Consider the following 17,732-nt stretch of genomic DNA (forward strand, 5'->3'; position numbering starts at 1 on the left):
CCGTATAGATCAGATGATCTAAGGCGCAGAAATCGTCGCTATTCTGGTGTTTGATCAATCACCAACTCACTGCAACCAACATTCTAGACCCTATGAAATCATCCTAAGGTAAACGGAACGATCTACCAAATGTAGCTTTCGGAACTTAGAAAGGTGGGTACCTCAATACCGCCGATCAAACACGATAGAATCGAAATAATGGACGGAAGCGCCGCCAAAGACAGATGTTGAATTTGATCAGAGTCCGGGTAGGAATCATATGTTGTATATTATACATTATATCAAGTCATAAAATGTAGTTTGATTTATACTGATCTTGAGTTTTGATAGGCCAGCCAGCTCTTTAGACCATCAATATATATATATATATGTGTGTGTGTGTGTGTGAGAGAGAGAGAGAGAGAGAGAGAGAGAGAGAGAGAGTGAGAGAGAGAAAATTGAATGGTTTTTTCTAACTATCTAACCAAGAAAGTTTAGCCCAACACTATGAATGGTCAAAAGAAAAATAAGAAAAAAAGGGTGATGGGCAGTTCTATCACCTACTATTAGTTCGCACTTCGCACCTTTTTTTTTCTTGTTTTTTTTCTCAATCATTCATTTGTTTGAGATAAACGGCTTGGTTAGATGGTTGGGTGATTCTATAGAGCGATAGCCATCATTCTTTTTATATATATTGGTATATATAACCAGACACTTAGGATGGGGATAAAAGCTAGAGCCTTTATTTTTTTGCTAAAAAGTAAAAGTTTGCATTTTTTTATTATCAAAATGTTGATGCTACAGGGCCATCAACTTTTTTTTATAAAGCAATATTAAAGTCTAACAAATGGTCAACTTTTTTTTAGTGTGAGTGTTTCATCGCCACCACTCAATGAAAGGCAACTACCTCCCTCTTTGTGTCCATCACCCTATAATTCACAAAGCTTGTGTTTGGATTTATTACGGTATAGATGATGAGTGCACTGGATCGTAACAACGATCACAAAAATTTGAATCTCAAACCCCTCTGAAGTGGACCTCCTTGTCGCCGACTACGCTACAACCCCTCGGATAATATATGTTTTGCATCAATTTATTCTTAAGATTAGGTTGGATTGACAAAAAAGAGAAAAAAAAAACATTTTAAACATTCTTAAGGTTATTTCATCTCTTTCTCTTACATGGTTTTCAAGGTATTTTTTAAAAATAAATAATATAATTTTGAAGAAAGTAATTAAAATTATGAAATATTTAAAAAACTGAAACATGAAACTCTTGAATCAGCAACCAAATCGAATCAGTTCGCCAAAAGTGTGCGGTTGATAATTCAGGCTTTTTCTAATAACACTGCCACAACGGAAATTTTAAATTCTTGAATTCAAATTTCTAATTCACTGGAACTATGTGACCATGTAATCTGAAATCAGGTGTAGCCAAATGTTTCGTTAGCTACTTAAACAGATCTGATGAAATTTTTGCAGAACCATATAAATTACAAAGGCCAAAAAAATTAACTTGGCCCAAAGAAAGAAGAATCATGGAACTTGGAAGATATGTGATGTGATCTTGTCTCTAGTCGCTAGAGTCTTCTAAATTTACCATATTTATAGTGCATCAGAAAATGTGGTGATGTCTAGATGGTTCATGAATTTTCTACTCCTCATAAAAACTGTCAAAATATCTTTTCATGGTGTATTTCAATATAGATAACTAGTCTTCAAATTGAAATATCACTTCAATGTCCTTAAATATCATCATGTGGTATCTTTTATACAAGTATAACAACAATTTAGATTAACATTTTTCATAAATAATATTGCAATGTTAAAAAATAATGTCATAAATAGTGACATTAAGACTTAGTATCAAGTGAGTAGGGGAGACCCATTGTGTTTCAGAGAGCCAAAATTCCTACTCAACTCTTGTCTTCTTAATACATGGTTTGCTTTCGGTGCTTTTGTAACATAGTGCTTAGAGGCTGCTTGGCAATAGTAACAAATTGCTATCAATGAAACTGTCTCAAAAAATAGATCAAATTTATGAAACCTTGTATCATAGTGTTTTATGAATATACCCTAAGTTTTTTGGTAAAATTAATTTTATATATGAATTATAAAATCAGGTTTGGATTATTAATTGAGATTGTGAATTAGAATGGATAAGGTGTAGATCATCCATTCATATTTAAACATGAATTGAAATCTGAATAGGTGATTGTCCAAAAAAGTAGATAGAGATAATTATATCCGTTGACATCCCTCCTCATATCATCTGTAAAAAAAAATGAACATCGATATTTAAATTATTTATAATTGGTTTTCTATCAACATATCGTCGAACCCAGCCTCTCATTAGATTACTTATTTTAAGAAGACCATGTCGGTCCCCATACTGTTTTGGCAACTATTTAATATTATAATGACCATTTTGCAGCATAAGTCAATGAAGACCCGAATATTTTGGCCAAAATGAGAAGAAAATCTCAAAAATTGAGCTGTCACATCCAAAATGCCCCAAACTATCACATAAGCACACTTTATATATACAACAATCATTTAAAATCTCACATTTTCCGGAACTAATAACTTAATACAAACAGTATTTTATCCATAGAAATATAAATTTATTAAAAAAATATATCTTAAAGTAGAAAGACATCTTCACCCCAAGATCATGAGGATATATATAAAGAGAGGTTGGATTAATAGTTTCAACCAACCCAATCAGATGAGAGAGAGAGAGAGAGAGAGAGAGAGAGATTTCCTTTATTTTGTTGCATCCTTTTGGTACTATTAACAGCTAGTAGAACCTAGAACCTATTCAATTCATCAGCTTCTTTTTTTTGCATTTCATCTCCAATCCTAACTAATTATTCTTTATTATCTTTCATCTCCTTCTTCTATTACAGTAAATTTTCTAGCTACTGGAGAAATAATATGAAATGAAATGCATAAATGTCAAGTATCAATAGATTTTTCAAACACAAAGTCATTTGAGATATTACTAAAAAACTTGCATACACGTAGAACTAGGTCTCTAAATATTTCATACATGATCAAAAGAATCAATGATTCATATCTGAAAAAAATGCAGGTCAGCCCAAGAAATATAGGTAGTTAAAAAGAACAGGTCGTCGAAGCAATACTTTCATGGACCATTTGGCAACAATAACAATTTGTGTCCTAAAAATTAAAGATAGTATTTCATAAGTTTTGATGGTAAATTCATGGAGCAGTAGCAAACTCTATTCTGATTGCCAAACTCATCTTTTTCAGCCCAATCTCATCTTTGTATCTCATGTTTCTGCACCACCAGAAATGGTTGTCTCCCAAGTTCTCGATGTCCCCATTGTTGTTGCGGATGCAAGAACCGGAACGGCCTCCACTGCCACCGCTCCGTCAACGACTCCGACCTCCTATGCTGCAACCTACATTCTGGCTGTCGCCGTCGGGGGTTTTCAGATCTCTCGCCGCATCCCTCTTCAGAGACCTTCTCTTTCTCTGCTTGATGTCTCTCAATGTAGCACATTTTCCTTTCTCTTTCTCGTTGATTCCACAAAGAACTTCCATCCGATCGACAAAAAAGAGAGAAGAAGATGCGCAGGATTGAGAGACATCTAGCAGAAAGTTTCTGAAGAGGAAGAGATCCCAAGACCCTGACGGCCGCAGCTAGAATACGGGTTGTAGCGTAGGAGCTCAGAGTCGGTGAGACGACGGTGGCAGCAAAGGCCGGTCTGGTCATTGCGCCCGCAACAACGATGGGGACAACTGGAACCTAGAAGACTCCATTAATTTCTCGTGGTGTAGAAGCACAAGATTCGACGATGGGATTGGCTGGAAACTTTGAAGGTGCTCGACTGAACTCTTCTTCCTCTCTCTCTCTCTCTCTCTCTCACACACACACACAACCGTTAACCCCATCGAGAGAGGCAGAGCAGCACGTTTTAAGCAATCGTTATACATTTGAGTTGAATTTAGGAACGGGTGCACACAAAACCGTTCCAAAGAATCCGTTCCTAAATCCCATATTCCTTGTAGAAGACCATTCCGGCATCGAACTGGTCGGTGCAGTCGTCCTTGAAGAGAAAGTGAACGATGGATGATCATGTTGTGCACGCAACAAGTATGCACCAAAGAGGGGTGCAGATATTCTTGAATTTTTTTTATAAAATAATGGACAGTTTAGACTTTTCACTTTTTCATAATGGGGGCATTTTTGTCATTGCATTCTCATGCATAATTTTTAGCAATTTCGATCCACAAGCAAAGAAGGTCAGTGTGATCTGTTAGGTTGAATTGGTGTATTTTATGGATTTTAAAATATGTCTTTTTTGAACTTAGGCTTTATTTTATACTAAAATGGTCATTACACCCCTCAACCTGGTGCACACGAGCATGCACATAACTAATTTCACTTGATCACCAAGCCCTATAACCACAAGCTTCATGAAAAGTGCATCATTACATTAGGGGGGGAAAAAAACATGCATTTACTTAAGTGAGAAAAGAATGTATTTGTAAAAATACCTTACTTACGTTTGTGTCTGAATATCAGTAAAGGAGAATGCATATAACTAACTTCACTTGGCCGTCATGCCATGCAGCAGCGGACCTACCTTGCTGCTAGCGTGGGCAACTGCCCACCCCAGCTTGACTAACTTCACTCCTGCATCAGGCCTAGTTTGCCGAATCCCAACCCTTTTATGTTAGCTTCTGTTTCAATCTAAAAAAGTTAGAAAGAAGAAACAGAGAGAGGGGGGAGATAATGAAGACTACCAATATTTGCTCATAATATGAGAATTCTTCAAGATTACTTGTGCATTTGCAGTCCGAGATGAGGTTTTGTTTCTAAACCAGAGGAGAAGATGGTCGTGATGTGACTCGTGTGGGCCACTGCCCACGCTAGCCCCTGAAATCATGTATTGTGGACTAAGCTGGTCTCATGTTCAGCTAGGTCCAGCCGCATATGGTGTTCACACGAGATTTAAGTTAGTGCCCACAAGCACTCATCCTCCTAAACGGAAGATCGATTAATGCTCCTCAACCAAAATTTTCTGGCGTGAAGAGGATCTAATTAATGGACAAAAACATATACTCTTTTTGTATGAACTGAACCTATTTTTCATAGCTTTCCAGTATATTCACTTGGATTCATTCTTTCTTTATCGGTACAATTAAAATGTTAAGAAATTTAAAATATTTATTTTTAAAAAATAGTTAAAAGCAGTGCCAGTTTCAGCCACCAATATGAATTAAACATTGTTTTTAAATAGGTCATATGCAAGGTGGTACCTGAACTAGTTATCTGTTGCGACTCGGTCTCGAAATGGCTAAACTGCCCCTACCATAGACAAAGATTAAAAAAATAAATGAATAAAAAGACCACCCCTTTAAGCACAAAAATAAAAAGGAAAAAATTGATGACAAAAAATGGGACATAGGCTCATTTTATAAGAAAATGAATAGAAAATATATGATATAGTGATCTGCCCAATAATAATTGGCGACCCCTTTACACACCGGCACAACATGATTTGATGTGTGGCTCAAATTCATGTCAAAAGATTTAACAAGAAAATCATATAAAAAATTAGTAATTAAGCTCAAATTTTTGTATTTCTGAATTTGATATCATAATTCAATTACCCGAAATGATTGGATTGATATGCGGATACTAAGCAATTACCTAATTACCTAAGTTTGAGTGGACATTGAGGGGCATTTTTGTCATTTAATACACATGGTGTTCTTTGGCCTTTCCAAGTTGGTCTTGTTCTTGGCAAGAGGAGTTCAACCAATTTTTATTTTTTTAATAGAGACATTTTAGCCATTTAAGTGATCAAATACTCTCCATGAACAGGAACTCGCTACACTTCAACTTGCATATTGGTATCTCTTTTTTTGAGACCCAAAAAATTAACGCAGCAGCTTAAACACTCAACTACCATTTGGGCATAATTCACTCGTTTGCATGCGCGCTCAGTTGGAGTTGTTGGTCCTACCTACCAATTCTGGTGGCATTCAAGAACGCTAGTGCTTGATGAAAAATTAGGAAAAAAATATATGTATCCTACATGGATAACCTCTATGCCTTTATCAGTGGGTCCAACAACTTTAGCATTTGTCGACAAGGATCTAAGTCGCTATCAAGTTGCCAACAAAAATTTTGTAGGTTTTGTGGAAATATCTTATTAACAACATGCTTCACCTTGAGGGACCATAAAAGTAAGTTGGTGCTTGGAATATATTTTATATTTAGCAAATTTTATATATATATATATATATATGAGTGTGTGAACAACTAAAGTCACTCAGCCACCTAATCAAGACCGTTAATGTAAAGCAGATAGATGGTTAAGAAAAAAGCAAAGATAAAAATGTATAAACTAATATTATATAACAAAAATGTCAACTACTTTTTTCTTTTTGTTTTTCTCTTAACAATCTATGATGTTGGATGATAAGTATATATTAAATGGCTAAGTGACTTTTAAAATTAGAATCATAATTCAATTTTCATATATATATATATATATATAGTTAGCTCAAATGATGCAAAAAATTAAACACGTTAGTTGCCCACACAAACTACAAGAAATGCAAGGGCAGAGGCATTGCAAGCATTGTGTTGTGTGGGCAATTGCCTACACTCCGAATATGTTAACTTTTGTATTGATACATCAGAGTAAATTTTCTCATTTATAAATTAATATTGCTTAAAATTTTATAATTAATACTGGTTAACCAGAATTTTCTAGCTTCATCCTTGCCACCACGAACCTATTTGTAATTAGGAACGGGTGCCATAAAAATTCCCCTCCCCCAATTTAAGTTGTAAAATGAAAATGTTTGAATTTAAGCAGTATTTTATCATTTCATTCAAAATTACGTAGAGAAAAGCAAAACCATCCACTCCTTTGTCTTCTTCTACATGACTCCCCATTCACTAAATGGGACTCAAACGCCCACCGTGACATAAATATACATAGGGAAACTCAATGTTTATTAAAATATGATTTCTTATCAATGTAATTTGAAACAACATGTTTGGTAATCGGTCGATTCAAACATTCAATTAAATCAGTCGTGAATCAGCAAAAAAAAAAGTTCAAAATAAAAATAAAACTAAAAATTAGTAACAAAAAAAATCACATGACGCCCTGAATGGCCCATTAATTCAATTTCATATATCACCAATCCTCTTTGAAGATGCCAATTGAGGTTTATTAGTTGATGTAAAAAGTTCGCATTGATATTAAATAAAACAAGATGTTAGTTATAGAAATATGGTAAAAAAAAATTAACATATTCATGTAATATTTTAATGTTTGATGAATTTAAAAAAAAATGAATCCGATTCAAAAAAACAGTTACGAACTGTTTTATTTACAAACATGCTCGATAAAACTATTGTTATTAATAACAACATCACGACATTCAAGAGCCTAAGAACTAACTTATATCGACATGTTTTAAAATAAAAAAACTGATTTATTATATTATATTATCAAATAAAAGGCCTATTTCGGCATCGCTAATAAAGAAGATCAATATTAAATTGGATATATAAACTGCAATTCCGACCCGAATAGTTTGCAATTCGAAAAACAACTTTTTCTTTCTAGAAGTTTCTGCTGAATAAATGAAAATCCAGATCCGGATCATTGCTTCCAGCTGCGGCCGGTTCCCCGCCGTTGTGATGGGCCAATGTATATGGATTCAGATCTAGATTTAGATCCAAATTCAGATAAAGGTGCTTTGCCTACCTACCTAGGCTACCAACCAAATTAACCAATACAATACTTCGAGCTACCCAAGAAGGCGATGCGCGACCCGATCCGTTTCCCAGCGACAAGACAACTTCTGGTGGCATCTTTCGGGGAATATACGCAAGGTAGAGGGGTCCACGGTAACAAATATCTTACGAATTTCTTTATTTTTCAAAAATGCGGCCTCATTTTGAGGTATTAATGAAGGGCGATTAAACTTTTTCGAAATTGTCATTTACTTCACTGCGCTTTGCATACAAGATTTCGTTCTTTTTACTCTTCTTTGAGAAGCGAACGTGGATCGATGCACCGAATTTCTTACGTTTACTTGACGTGGGCGATTATTATCGGGATAAATAATAGGGTACATTAAGTTTTTATTCCTCCAATTTTTCTAACAGAAAAAGGCCCATAAAAGATTCAATTGTTTGTCATATATATATATATATATATATATTTCATAAGTATTTTTTTAACATAAGCATTTCACTTTATGTAAGCTAAACAAACAAAATGAAGGTTCACAATCTTATTATAAAACTATTTTTTTTAAACTAAAAACCAAGTTCTGATTAGCATAGTTAAACTATAAACCATAGTTATAGAAAACGCATTTTCTTTGAAAAAAATGTGAAAAAAATATGATAAATTAAATGGCTGTTTAAAACTTTTTAAAAGTATGTTTTTTAAAAAACGTTTAAAAAATGCTTTTTTTGTGTTTTTTCAGTTTATTTATTTTTTTTTGTTTACCGCCAAACAGTTTTCTTTTCAATGTTTAATTTTTAATTGTTACAAATCTACTTTTAGTTTTGATGTTTTGTTATTAGTTTCTCACTTATTTTATTTTTTTTTACTTTTTAATTTTTTAAAATTTTAATTTTACTATATGTTTTTCATTTTTTTCAAACTCAAAACATAAAAAAAACATTGTCGTTTTTGTGGCTATGCAATAAACTACCATTAATATTCATATAGCTATTGTTTTTTAGTAACAAATTTTTAATTTTAAACTACCATTAATATTCATATAGCTGCTGCTTTTTAGTAACAAATTTTTAATTTTAACTATCCAACAAAATCATATATTTAAATTGATGAAATATGATGTAAATATAAAAATATATATATATATATATACAACAAGATTATCAAGCTTCAACTATTTCTTTATGTTGTTATTTTCCTTTATTTTCCCGATAAATAATGATGCGGCGCAATCATCTGCGCGGAAAAGAACAAAACCGGAGAAGAAAGGAGAAAGCCAGGCGAGGGTAAGATTCCCGAGGCGTTATTTAATTATGAACGTCTATTTCTACACCAAACCATCAACGGCGGCAGGCCCATCCATACTTCCCTCTCTCACTCTCTCTCCTCAGTCACAGCAGCCAACCGGAACCCGACGCACTCCGCTCACTTTCTCTTTCTCCACCAGCGTGGCCGCTTCCCCGTACCCTTCTCCTCTCTGGACATCGCCCTCTCGCTTTAAAACCGCGGCGAGCAAAGGGGGGCCAGATAAATCCTTGGGCTCGTAGATTAAAAAAGAAGCCTGCCTCTCCTGGTTTCTGCCTCTCCGGTGTCGAACCCTACTTCTTTCTTCTTCCTCTTCGCTCGTTGCGTTCTTCGGTGTGTGGTTTTTGGGTGCCATGGCTCCGTCGCCGCTGCTCGAGAATGGAGGGGTGATCCCCGGGAAGCCGTCGGCTACCGGCCGGTTCGCCGAGGTCTACAGCGACTTGCAGAAGCACCGGCTCGACTTCCCCCTCCCTATCCCTGCTGTCCTGAGCAAATCGTTGCAGATCGTCGAAGGTCCCGCTAGCTCCGCCGCCGGGCACCCGGAGGAGATCCAGAAGCTGTTCCCCACGCTCTTCGGGCAGCCCTCCGTGAAACTCGTTCCTAGCGATGCTCCGGCCGTCAGATCGGATCTGGGCCTGAAGGTCGGCGTTGTCCTCTCCGGTGGACAGGCACCCGGCGGACACAACGTCATCAGCGGCATCTTCGGTTCGTTGAAGCGATCTTGCTTTTCCGGGTTTTCTTTCTTATACCCCGAGGCGCTTACCTTTGTTCTTTTGTGCTTTTTTAGATTATATGATGGATAGGACAACGGGGAGCACCGTGTATGGCTTCAAGGGTGGACCCGCCGGGATCATGAGATGCAAATACGTGGTTCTGACTCCGGAGTATATCTACCCTTACCGCAATCAGGTGATTTGGTTGATGTTCGTTTCCGTATTACTGGGGTGGTTACTCCGCTGCTGTAAATCTCATTTAAGGTTTCTTTTATTTCCTTGCCTTGGTGGTTTTGATTGCTGAGATAAAAGAAGAGCACCACATTTACAACTTTGAAGACTCCCTTCTTCTTCCTGTTTACTTTATTGATTACGTGGTCGCAAACATGCATGTTGTCTTTTTCGTCATTTTGAGGCCGCATTCTTCGGTGGGGAAAAAAAAAGTTAAGGACACTTCGAAGTGTCGGCGATATATTGAATTCTAAGAACATATAGTATTCGTTACTCCCATTTATCCTCTCATTTATGAAATAATATTAGATGAGTACGTAGTCTCTATTTTCCTTTTTCTTGGCAACCTAGAGCCAAGGATTTGACTAATCTAATGAGGGATGGAAGATGATGGAAGTGGCATAAACGTGACGTGCAGAATGAGACAATCATATAATATATTATTATGAACCAGGTAACCTGTTTGTCCAATTTTTCCAATTTTGAGTATGGATTCACTATGAATCTCCTGCAAAACTTGTCAGCTGCAAAGCTTCTTTTATTAATCTGATTTTATTCGTTTTTTGTGTACCTTGTTTTGTTAAAATTCATCCACAAAGCCTTCGCCTTAACTGGATTTCGTTTGGAAGTTGTAAAAGATGGAAGTATGAAGTACGAATGGTTACCATCCTTAATTTTTTGAGAATGTCCTAATCTAAGACTTCTTTCTATGCTTGTTATTTTTAATCTGCACAATTGTGAAAGCTTCAATGTCTGCATATACACGATCCAGTGCGCTTCCTTTACTTTTTATGAAGCTACTTTACATTTTTCCAAGTCAATTTAAGTACCTGAATTTACATGTCATGATCTTCTAATTGGTAACAGGGTGGGTTTGATATGATCCGGAGTGGGAGGGACAAGATTGAAACCCCCGAGCAGGTGCAGCATTTGTGTGGTTTTTTTTTTTTTCAATTACTCGTGCTTATTATATCTTTATATTCCCAGATCTATTTTTTATGGATACTTGTGATATATAGACACACACACACGCACACCACACATAATATGATAATACACACTTAATATAAGATCATTTTCAGTTCAAACAAGCTGAAGAAACAGCAATCAAGCTCGATCTTGATGGGCTTGTGGTTATTGGAGGTGATGATTCAAATACTAATGCTTGCCTACTTGCAGAATATTTCAGGTAAGGACTGAATTTTAGAGTTATCTTTTTGTTATTCTTAAATGTGGTTATATTTAAATTTTAACATGGTAAAGATCTAAAATGCACGTGCACCTTTTCCTTTGTTTTTTATTTCTGGGAAGAAAAATATGGGAAAAAATGTGTCAAACAATCAATGATTCCTGTATTGCACAAACCTTTGATATGTTTCAGTTTATAATTTAAGTCTAAGTCACATGGGTACACCACTTAGGTCCAACCGTCCAATTTCCAACATCAGCACAGCAGGTATAGGGTGTGTGTACTTGAACAGAGGTCTGTTTGCTTTTTATCAGCGTCCGGTGAGACTGAAATTCAATCAATAGTTTTAGTGAAATCAAATGTTGAGAAGGTACTGGTTTTGAATGTTATGATTATATATATAGGCATATTTATTTTCTTGATTATATATATTTTGTGATTATATCATTACACATATAATCTCATAAATATGTATGTAATGTCTTTATATGCCGTCATAACTATGTACATGAGTACCTGAACCTTTTTTAATCAGGGATAGTCAAGGTACTGCAGCGGTACCTGAATCTGTGTGGCTTAGGTGATAATCTATGAGACTTAAATGTTTAAAAAATGTCTATCCTTCTGTGTATTGGTGGTGTCAAGCCTTTATTGACCTAGCTTTCTCTCCTTTCGTTTCTGGCCATATATTTTAAGACTTCTGAATATGTGAAATTGGTGTATTAATTCTTTTCAATTTCCTGTTTAGAATTTGAAATCTAATTAAATACGTTTCTCTTCTAAGCATAAATGGGACAGGTTGATTTTATCAACTTACTAATGTACCTTAGATGTTCTTTTGATTAATTTATTCTTTCATTTTCCTTAGGGCTAAAAATTTGAAGACCAAGGTGATCGGGTGCCCAAAGACCATTGATGGTGACTTGAAATGCAAGGAGGTTCCTGCAAGTTTTGGATTTGATACTGCTTGCAAGGTAATCCATTCTTCCTTTCATAAATGGTTAAGGTTTTGTTTTCTTTTCCTGGATGCTTTATTGCTCATTATAATTGAAGAGATTGTGCTGAGGATGACTTCAATGTTGTGGCAAATGGAAAAAATCCTAGACAATCAGAAGTATTTATGAACTATTAAATTATTAATTGAGACTGGCTATTGATCTAATTTTCCAGTGATTCTAGTTTCACTTTCATGATCACTTATTTATAGCCTTGTTTAAGTATCATGATTTGGATTGCAGATGGAAAGAATGTGATTGTGGTAATTCCTCTTCTAGATGCATGTCCTCCTATTTGCAAGTCCATTTCCCTCTACAAATTGAGATGATGGTTGTCAAAAGGAAAAAGAAAAAAGAATGTTCTTTAAGCAACAATAAGTTTTCAAGTAAATAACCAATATCCATTTTTTATAGTCATAAAATATAATTTGGTAAACAGAAATACGAAAGCAGTACCAAATACCATTTTGCTATGTCCAAGCCTTGTCTGTACACATGTTGACACGGATAAAGTACACTCCCGGTCTAGTCTGTATGGCATTGGTTCATATTTTTCTGTTGACCATAACTTGTCAAGGTTATGGAATTCCCATTTGATGACATATTTTTCCAATTGGTCCTCATAAACCCATTTTCATTCTCAATAAGAAATGATGAACCTGACATACGTAATTAGTATTTTGCTTGGATATGACTGATATGATATCATGAGGGTGGCTATGATAGGAGGACAGTCCTGATGCCTAGGATACCAAAAGGACCAGCACATAAACCATAATTCTGAATGTCAGTTTCTCTGCCTCCAGCTACACTGGAATCTTAGTACATGCGGAGCTAGGATCGTCAATTTCCTCTTTTATAGGTGACAGGTCACCTTGCATTGACTGGTTCATGTGTGATTGTTGACAATGGTACAAGAGGATTAGAAAATGGGGGAGAAGAGAGGATGGAAGGGCCTGATGTTCTATTGATGCTGCAAGAATGACGTGGCAAAATGCTCCTTTGCCATGTCATTGTTTTATGAATTATGATCTAATCCTGACATCTTATGCATGTTTTCTTTGGTCACTTTCAACCTATGGCGAAAAATTGATTTCATTAGCTCTTTCCAAACAGAGGATGGGTCTTTGAGGTATTTTAAGCTTTCATCTTTGGTGATACAAGAAAGCTTTCACCCAAATTGCCCTTTTCCAGATAGTGAATGCAGTGGCTTATTACTTTATTTGCATGTCTCTTTGATTTTTAGTTTGGTTGCTAGTTTTGACATAGTGGGTGATTCCACTTTGTGTCCTGCAGATTTATGCAGAAATGATTGGAAATGTGATGGTTGATGCACGATCAACAGGAAAATATTACCATTGTAAGATTTCCAAGACATCATTGCGTAGCTTGTCCATCTTGTTTGACACTCAATATCAATGATACACACATCAGTGTGTAATTAATAATACTTTCTGAAGAATTGGTATTCACATGCTTGATTTGTGATTGTTGTTTTGATTTGGGTCCAGCATTTGTTTTGTGAAATGTATCATTCACTTGTATTTACCATGTGATAATTTCTGGATGAACAGTTGTGAGGCTCATGGGTCGTGCTGCTTCACACATTACTCTTGAATGTGCTCTGCAGACTCATCCCAACATCACACTCATAGGAGAAGAGGTACCTTTTGTGTCCATTGTCTGGTGTTCATTAATTGCTTGTACTAATGGAATACATGGAATACATGCTCGAATAAACTGTTCCTTCCTTTTTTCTTAGTGGAAAAGGTGTTTGCTATTCAAGTTCACTGGTTCTCCTGATGCTACCAGCAAGGCTTTTGTGGCTTGTGCATGCATATGCATTATATACTTATAGACACATCAGTTGACATTTTGACAATTCCTGGATAACGAGACTTATTTTGTAAAGCCATTTACAGCTAAAATTTCCTGATTTTTCTGAAATGCTTGAATTTGTGAAATTAGTTTCATGATATTATTGTATATGAATTAGCTATGTTATTCCTTCTCTACGGACCAAATATTTGAAGCTTGATATTATAATGACAAATGTGTTCTACTTGTTGTGCTTGATGCAGGTGGCTGCTAAACAGTTAACACTGAAGAATGTTACAGACTACATAACAGACATTATCTGCAAGCGGTCAGAACTCGGTTACAACTATGGCGTCATTCTTATTCCAGAAGGCCTGATTGATTTTATCCCAGAGGTGACCTCTTGTTGTCTCCATCATAATTGTTCATTGTTATATTAAGTTGCTCTGTATAAATCATCTGACATTTAAGGTTGGTTTTATGTGAACAGGTGCAAAAGCTGATTGCTGAACTGAATGAAATTTTAGCTCATGGTGTTGTTGATGAAGGTGGCTTGTGGAAGGAAAAGCTTCAGCCCCAATCTCGGACGCTATTCGACTTTTTGCCAATAGCTATTCAGGAGCAGTTGCTACTAGAAAGAGATCCACATGGAAATGTGCAGGTGATCTATTGTGTACTTACCCAATTATTTTTTGTGTGACTAATAGATGTGGGAAGCATATCTCCTAATATTATATCATGTATATGATTGCCCATTTAGGTTGCCAAGATAGAGACAGAAAAAATGCTGATCTCAATGGTTGAAACTGAGCTGGCAAAACGAAGAGTAGAGGGAAAATACGCTGGACAGTTCAAGGGGCAGTCCCATTTCTTTGGGTATATAGTTGTAGCCTTGTTGTTCTCCAAGTCTATTTGTTGAATATACATGTTTTTGGTTTTAACACATTTTAACTAAGAACGTTTTTCCTTTCTCAAAGAGTTAGTTTACATTACAGTTCTTTTGGTTAACTTGCCATTGTTGCTTTAAACCAGGGGATTGCCTATCTAATACTCCTACTTTGTGTTGGCATTGGTTTATAGTTATGAAGGGAGATGTGGCTTGCCTACGAATTTTGATTCTTCTTACTGCTATGCACTGGGCTTTGCTGCTGCAGCACTTCTGCATCACGGGAAGACTGGGCTCATATCCTCGGTTTGTGCATTTTTCATATCTCATTTCATATCGACTCCTGCATTGATGTACTCTGTCAAACCTATCAAATTTTTTTGTTTTGGTGGATACAGAATGACACTTTCATTGTTTTCTATCTGTTGTCTTTGTTAAATTGCTTAATTGAATAAGGGAGAGATTATTTCCAACCATTTGTGCTTTCGGTATGTGTATGTAACTATAAGAATGTCCTTGAGTATTATGAGGGTCTCTAGTAATTGGAGAAATTGTTTAAGAGTCTCTTTTCTGAAGATCTAATAGTGCCTCCATATTTTATGATGAATACGATCGTTTAACAGCAAGATTGATCCTGAAGATTGCAATTTAGCTTCCTCCGGTATAAGGGCAGCAACATTGTATTCTTTCCTTTTCCACCTTGGCTATTCTTGAGTACTCTTGTATTATTTGTGTCTGTGAGATCCTATGCTTGGGTGTCTCTTATCTTGTAATATATGTTATTTCAGGTTTGTAATCTTGCAGCACCAATTGCTGAATGGACTGTTGGTGGGACTGCACTTACAGCACTGATGGATGTGGAGAGGCGTCATGGTATGTGTTTCTCATGTGTTTTTTTTTTTTTTTTTTGGTGATTCCTCTTTTATTGGTTTTCCTTCTCTGATAGATTCTTTTATTTAACCTCTACTTTTGCATTCCTTGTTACAAAAAATTCATCTGATGTGGGAAGCTTTTGACTCGTGGTGCTTTTTTTTCCAACATTTCATATGCCTTCCTGCACAGCGTGACATTTCTTGAAATTTGGCTCCAAAAATTTGGCTTAATCAGTACATTGGCATCATGCCAATTAGTCCATGGTCAATTGGTCGTGCATTTTTCAACCTAGATTATATATAGTCATTACACAGTTTACACTCCATATCATTTTGGAATAAATCATATGTTGTCTTGTACTAAAGCACTTGTCGTCATCAGATGCTAGTTGGAAGTTGCTTTCCGTTTTTAAGCTAATGGTTTAATGTGGTTTCAGGGCAAACTGACTTTGCTGCAATGTTAATTTTAACATTCAGCTGTCTGCTACTTAACTAACCTGATGCATACATGGAACTTGTCTAGTTGAACACCACTTTATGACATTTAGTGGAAAGTAGGAGGGTTCAATAGTGACCAAGTGAATATAGTTGGAAAAATTTGTGTCTTCTGCTCGTTGTTTTTCAAGGTCTACATGAATGCTCATAAGTTTGGTCATTGTGCTTTAGATGATTTTATTTTCCTTTGGTGGATGTTAGAGAGGCTTGTTAGGCTTTGTTACTGTTACATAGTATTGGGGTATGCAGGTTGGACTTGACATGCTAAATTTTTGTGTTTTAGGTAAATTCAAGCCTGTCATCAAGAAAGCCATGGTCGAGCTGGATGGTATAGTTCTTTTACAGTAGCCAAATTTGATTCCTTATCCCTTAGTTTTACTTATAAATTTCGGTCGCAACTTCAAGGCTTTGTTGACCCTTATATGCAAAACATAAAAATTCTCAGGTGCTCCTTTCCGAAGTTTTGCATCAATGAGAGATGAATGGGCTCTTAAGAACCGATACATCAGTCCAGGTGAGGGTTGTGAATGACTAATCTTTCATCCTACTCGTCTTTTACATTTTTATTGTTCGACTTAACCTGTGGCTTGTAATATTTGTGACCAGGACCTATTCAGTTCCACGGCCCTGTGGCTGATGCTGTTAACCATACCTTGCTTTTGGAGCTTGGGGCTGAAGCCTGAGATTTTGAGGGATTAGTGGATCATTCTAAGATGTCTGGTGCTTGCATGGAATAAATTTGTAGTAAAAGTTGCTTTATTATGTTGCTCGCTCATGATGACTGAGTCTAGCGATCAGTTTTCTTTTTTGACCAATGTAGTGCCCTGTAGTGTGAGGAGAAGTTAGATTTACCTTTTTGTTGTCATGTTGGTCACAGAGGTCATCAGGAATGTTTTGGGAAGGGAACTTGTCGGGGCTCTATGGAGTTCTGTTGGAACTAGATAGCTTCTCCTTTTGTGAAAGTTGAGCTCATGGACATCTTTGTAACATTCTTCCCTTGGTGGAGAGATCTCTGAATCAAATTTTGTGACAGAGCAGGCTGGATCCCCAGGTTATAATAATCCAAGCTTTTTTCCCGTCTGTAAATCCATTGATTTATGCTTGTCATGCACTGTTGTCCTGGGTGTGCTCTCTTGCTTGATAGCCCACTTATTATTTTTGGAGCTTAAAAATCTCTCTGGTTGCTCGGTATTTCAAAGTGACTCTTTATTGTTAGGTGAATACTCTTTACCATTAGGAAATTTCACTCTTGGGGGAGAGTTCATTAAAACTTCTTTCTTTAGTTCTTTGTTTACTTCGCTTAATGTATATGTCTCAACCTTTGTTTAGTTCTTAGTTCTTTGTTTAGCTACCAGATGAAGGTTTCCTTGGTAGTTTATACCATTTTGGTTACTATACCACTCAGCAAGTGATTGAGTCTTATATCTCTATTGGAGACCTATTGCTTTTGGTGTTGACATTGTAGGCTCATTTGCATCTAATTTGCTTTCTATCCA

At 36.1% G+C, this 17,732-nt stretch overlaps 1 protein-coding gene across 1 annotated transcript; it reads left to right on the forward strand.

Moving 5' to 3' along the window:
• Positions 1-9,063: 9,063 nt before the first annotated feature.
• Positions 9,064-17,322, forward strand: LOC116257617 (pyrophosphate--fructose 6-phosphate 1-phosphotransferase subunit beta-like). Its single transcript, XM_031634557.2, has 15 exons — positions 9,064-9,742; positions 9,825-9,946; positions 10,849-10,902; positions 11,064-11,170; positions 12,039-12,144; positions 13,462-13,525; positions 13,740-13,828; positions 14,247-14,378; positions 14,474-14,644; positions 14,744-14,859; positions 15,064-15,175; positions 15,658-15,742; positions 16,520-16,564; positions 16,682-16,750; positions 16,843-17,322. Exons 1-15 carry the CDS (start codon positions 9,391-9,393, stop codon positions 16,917-16,919), a joined length of 1,701 nt encoding a protein of 566 aa, XP_031490417.1. The 5' UTR covers positions 9,064-9,390; the 3' UTR covers positions 16,920-17,322.
• The last annotated feature ends 410 nt before the right edge of the window (positions 17,323-17,732 follow it).

This window comes from Nymphaea colorata, chromosome 7, assembly GCF_008831285.2.
Source record: "Nymphaea colorata isolate Beijing-Zhang1983 chromosome 7, ASM883128v2, whole genome shotgun sequence".
NCBI classification, from domain to species: Eukaryota; Viridiplantae; Streptophyta; class Magnoliopsida; order Nymphaeales; family Nymphaeaceae; genus Nymphaea; species Nymphaea colorata.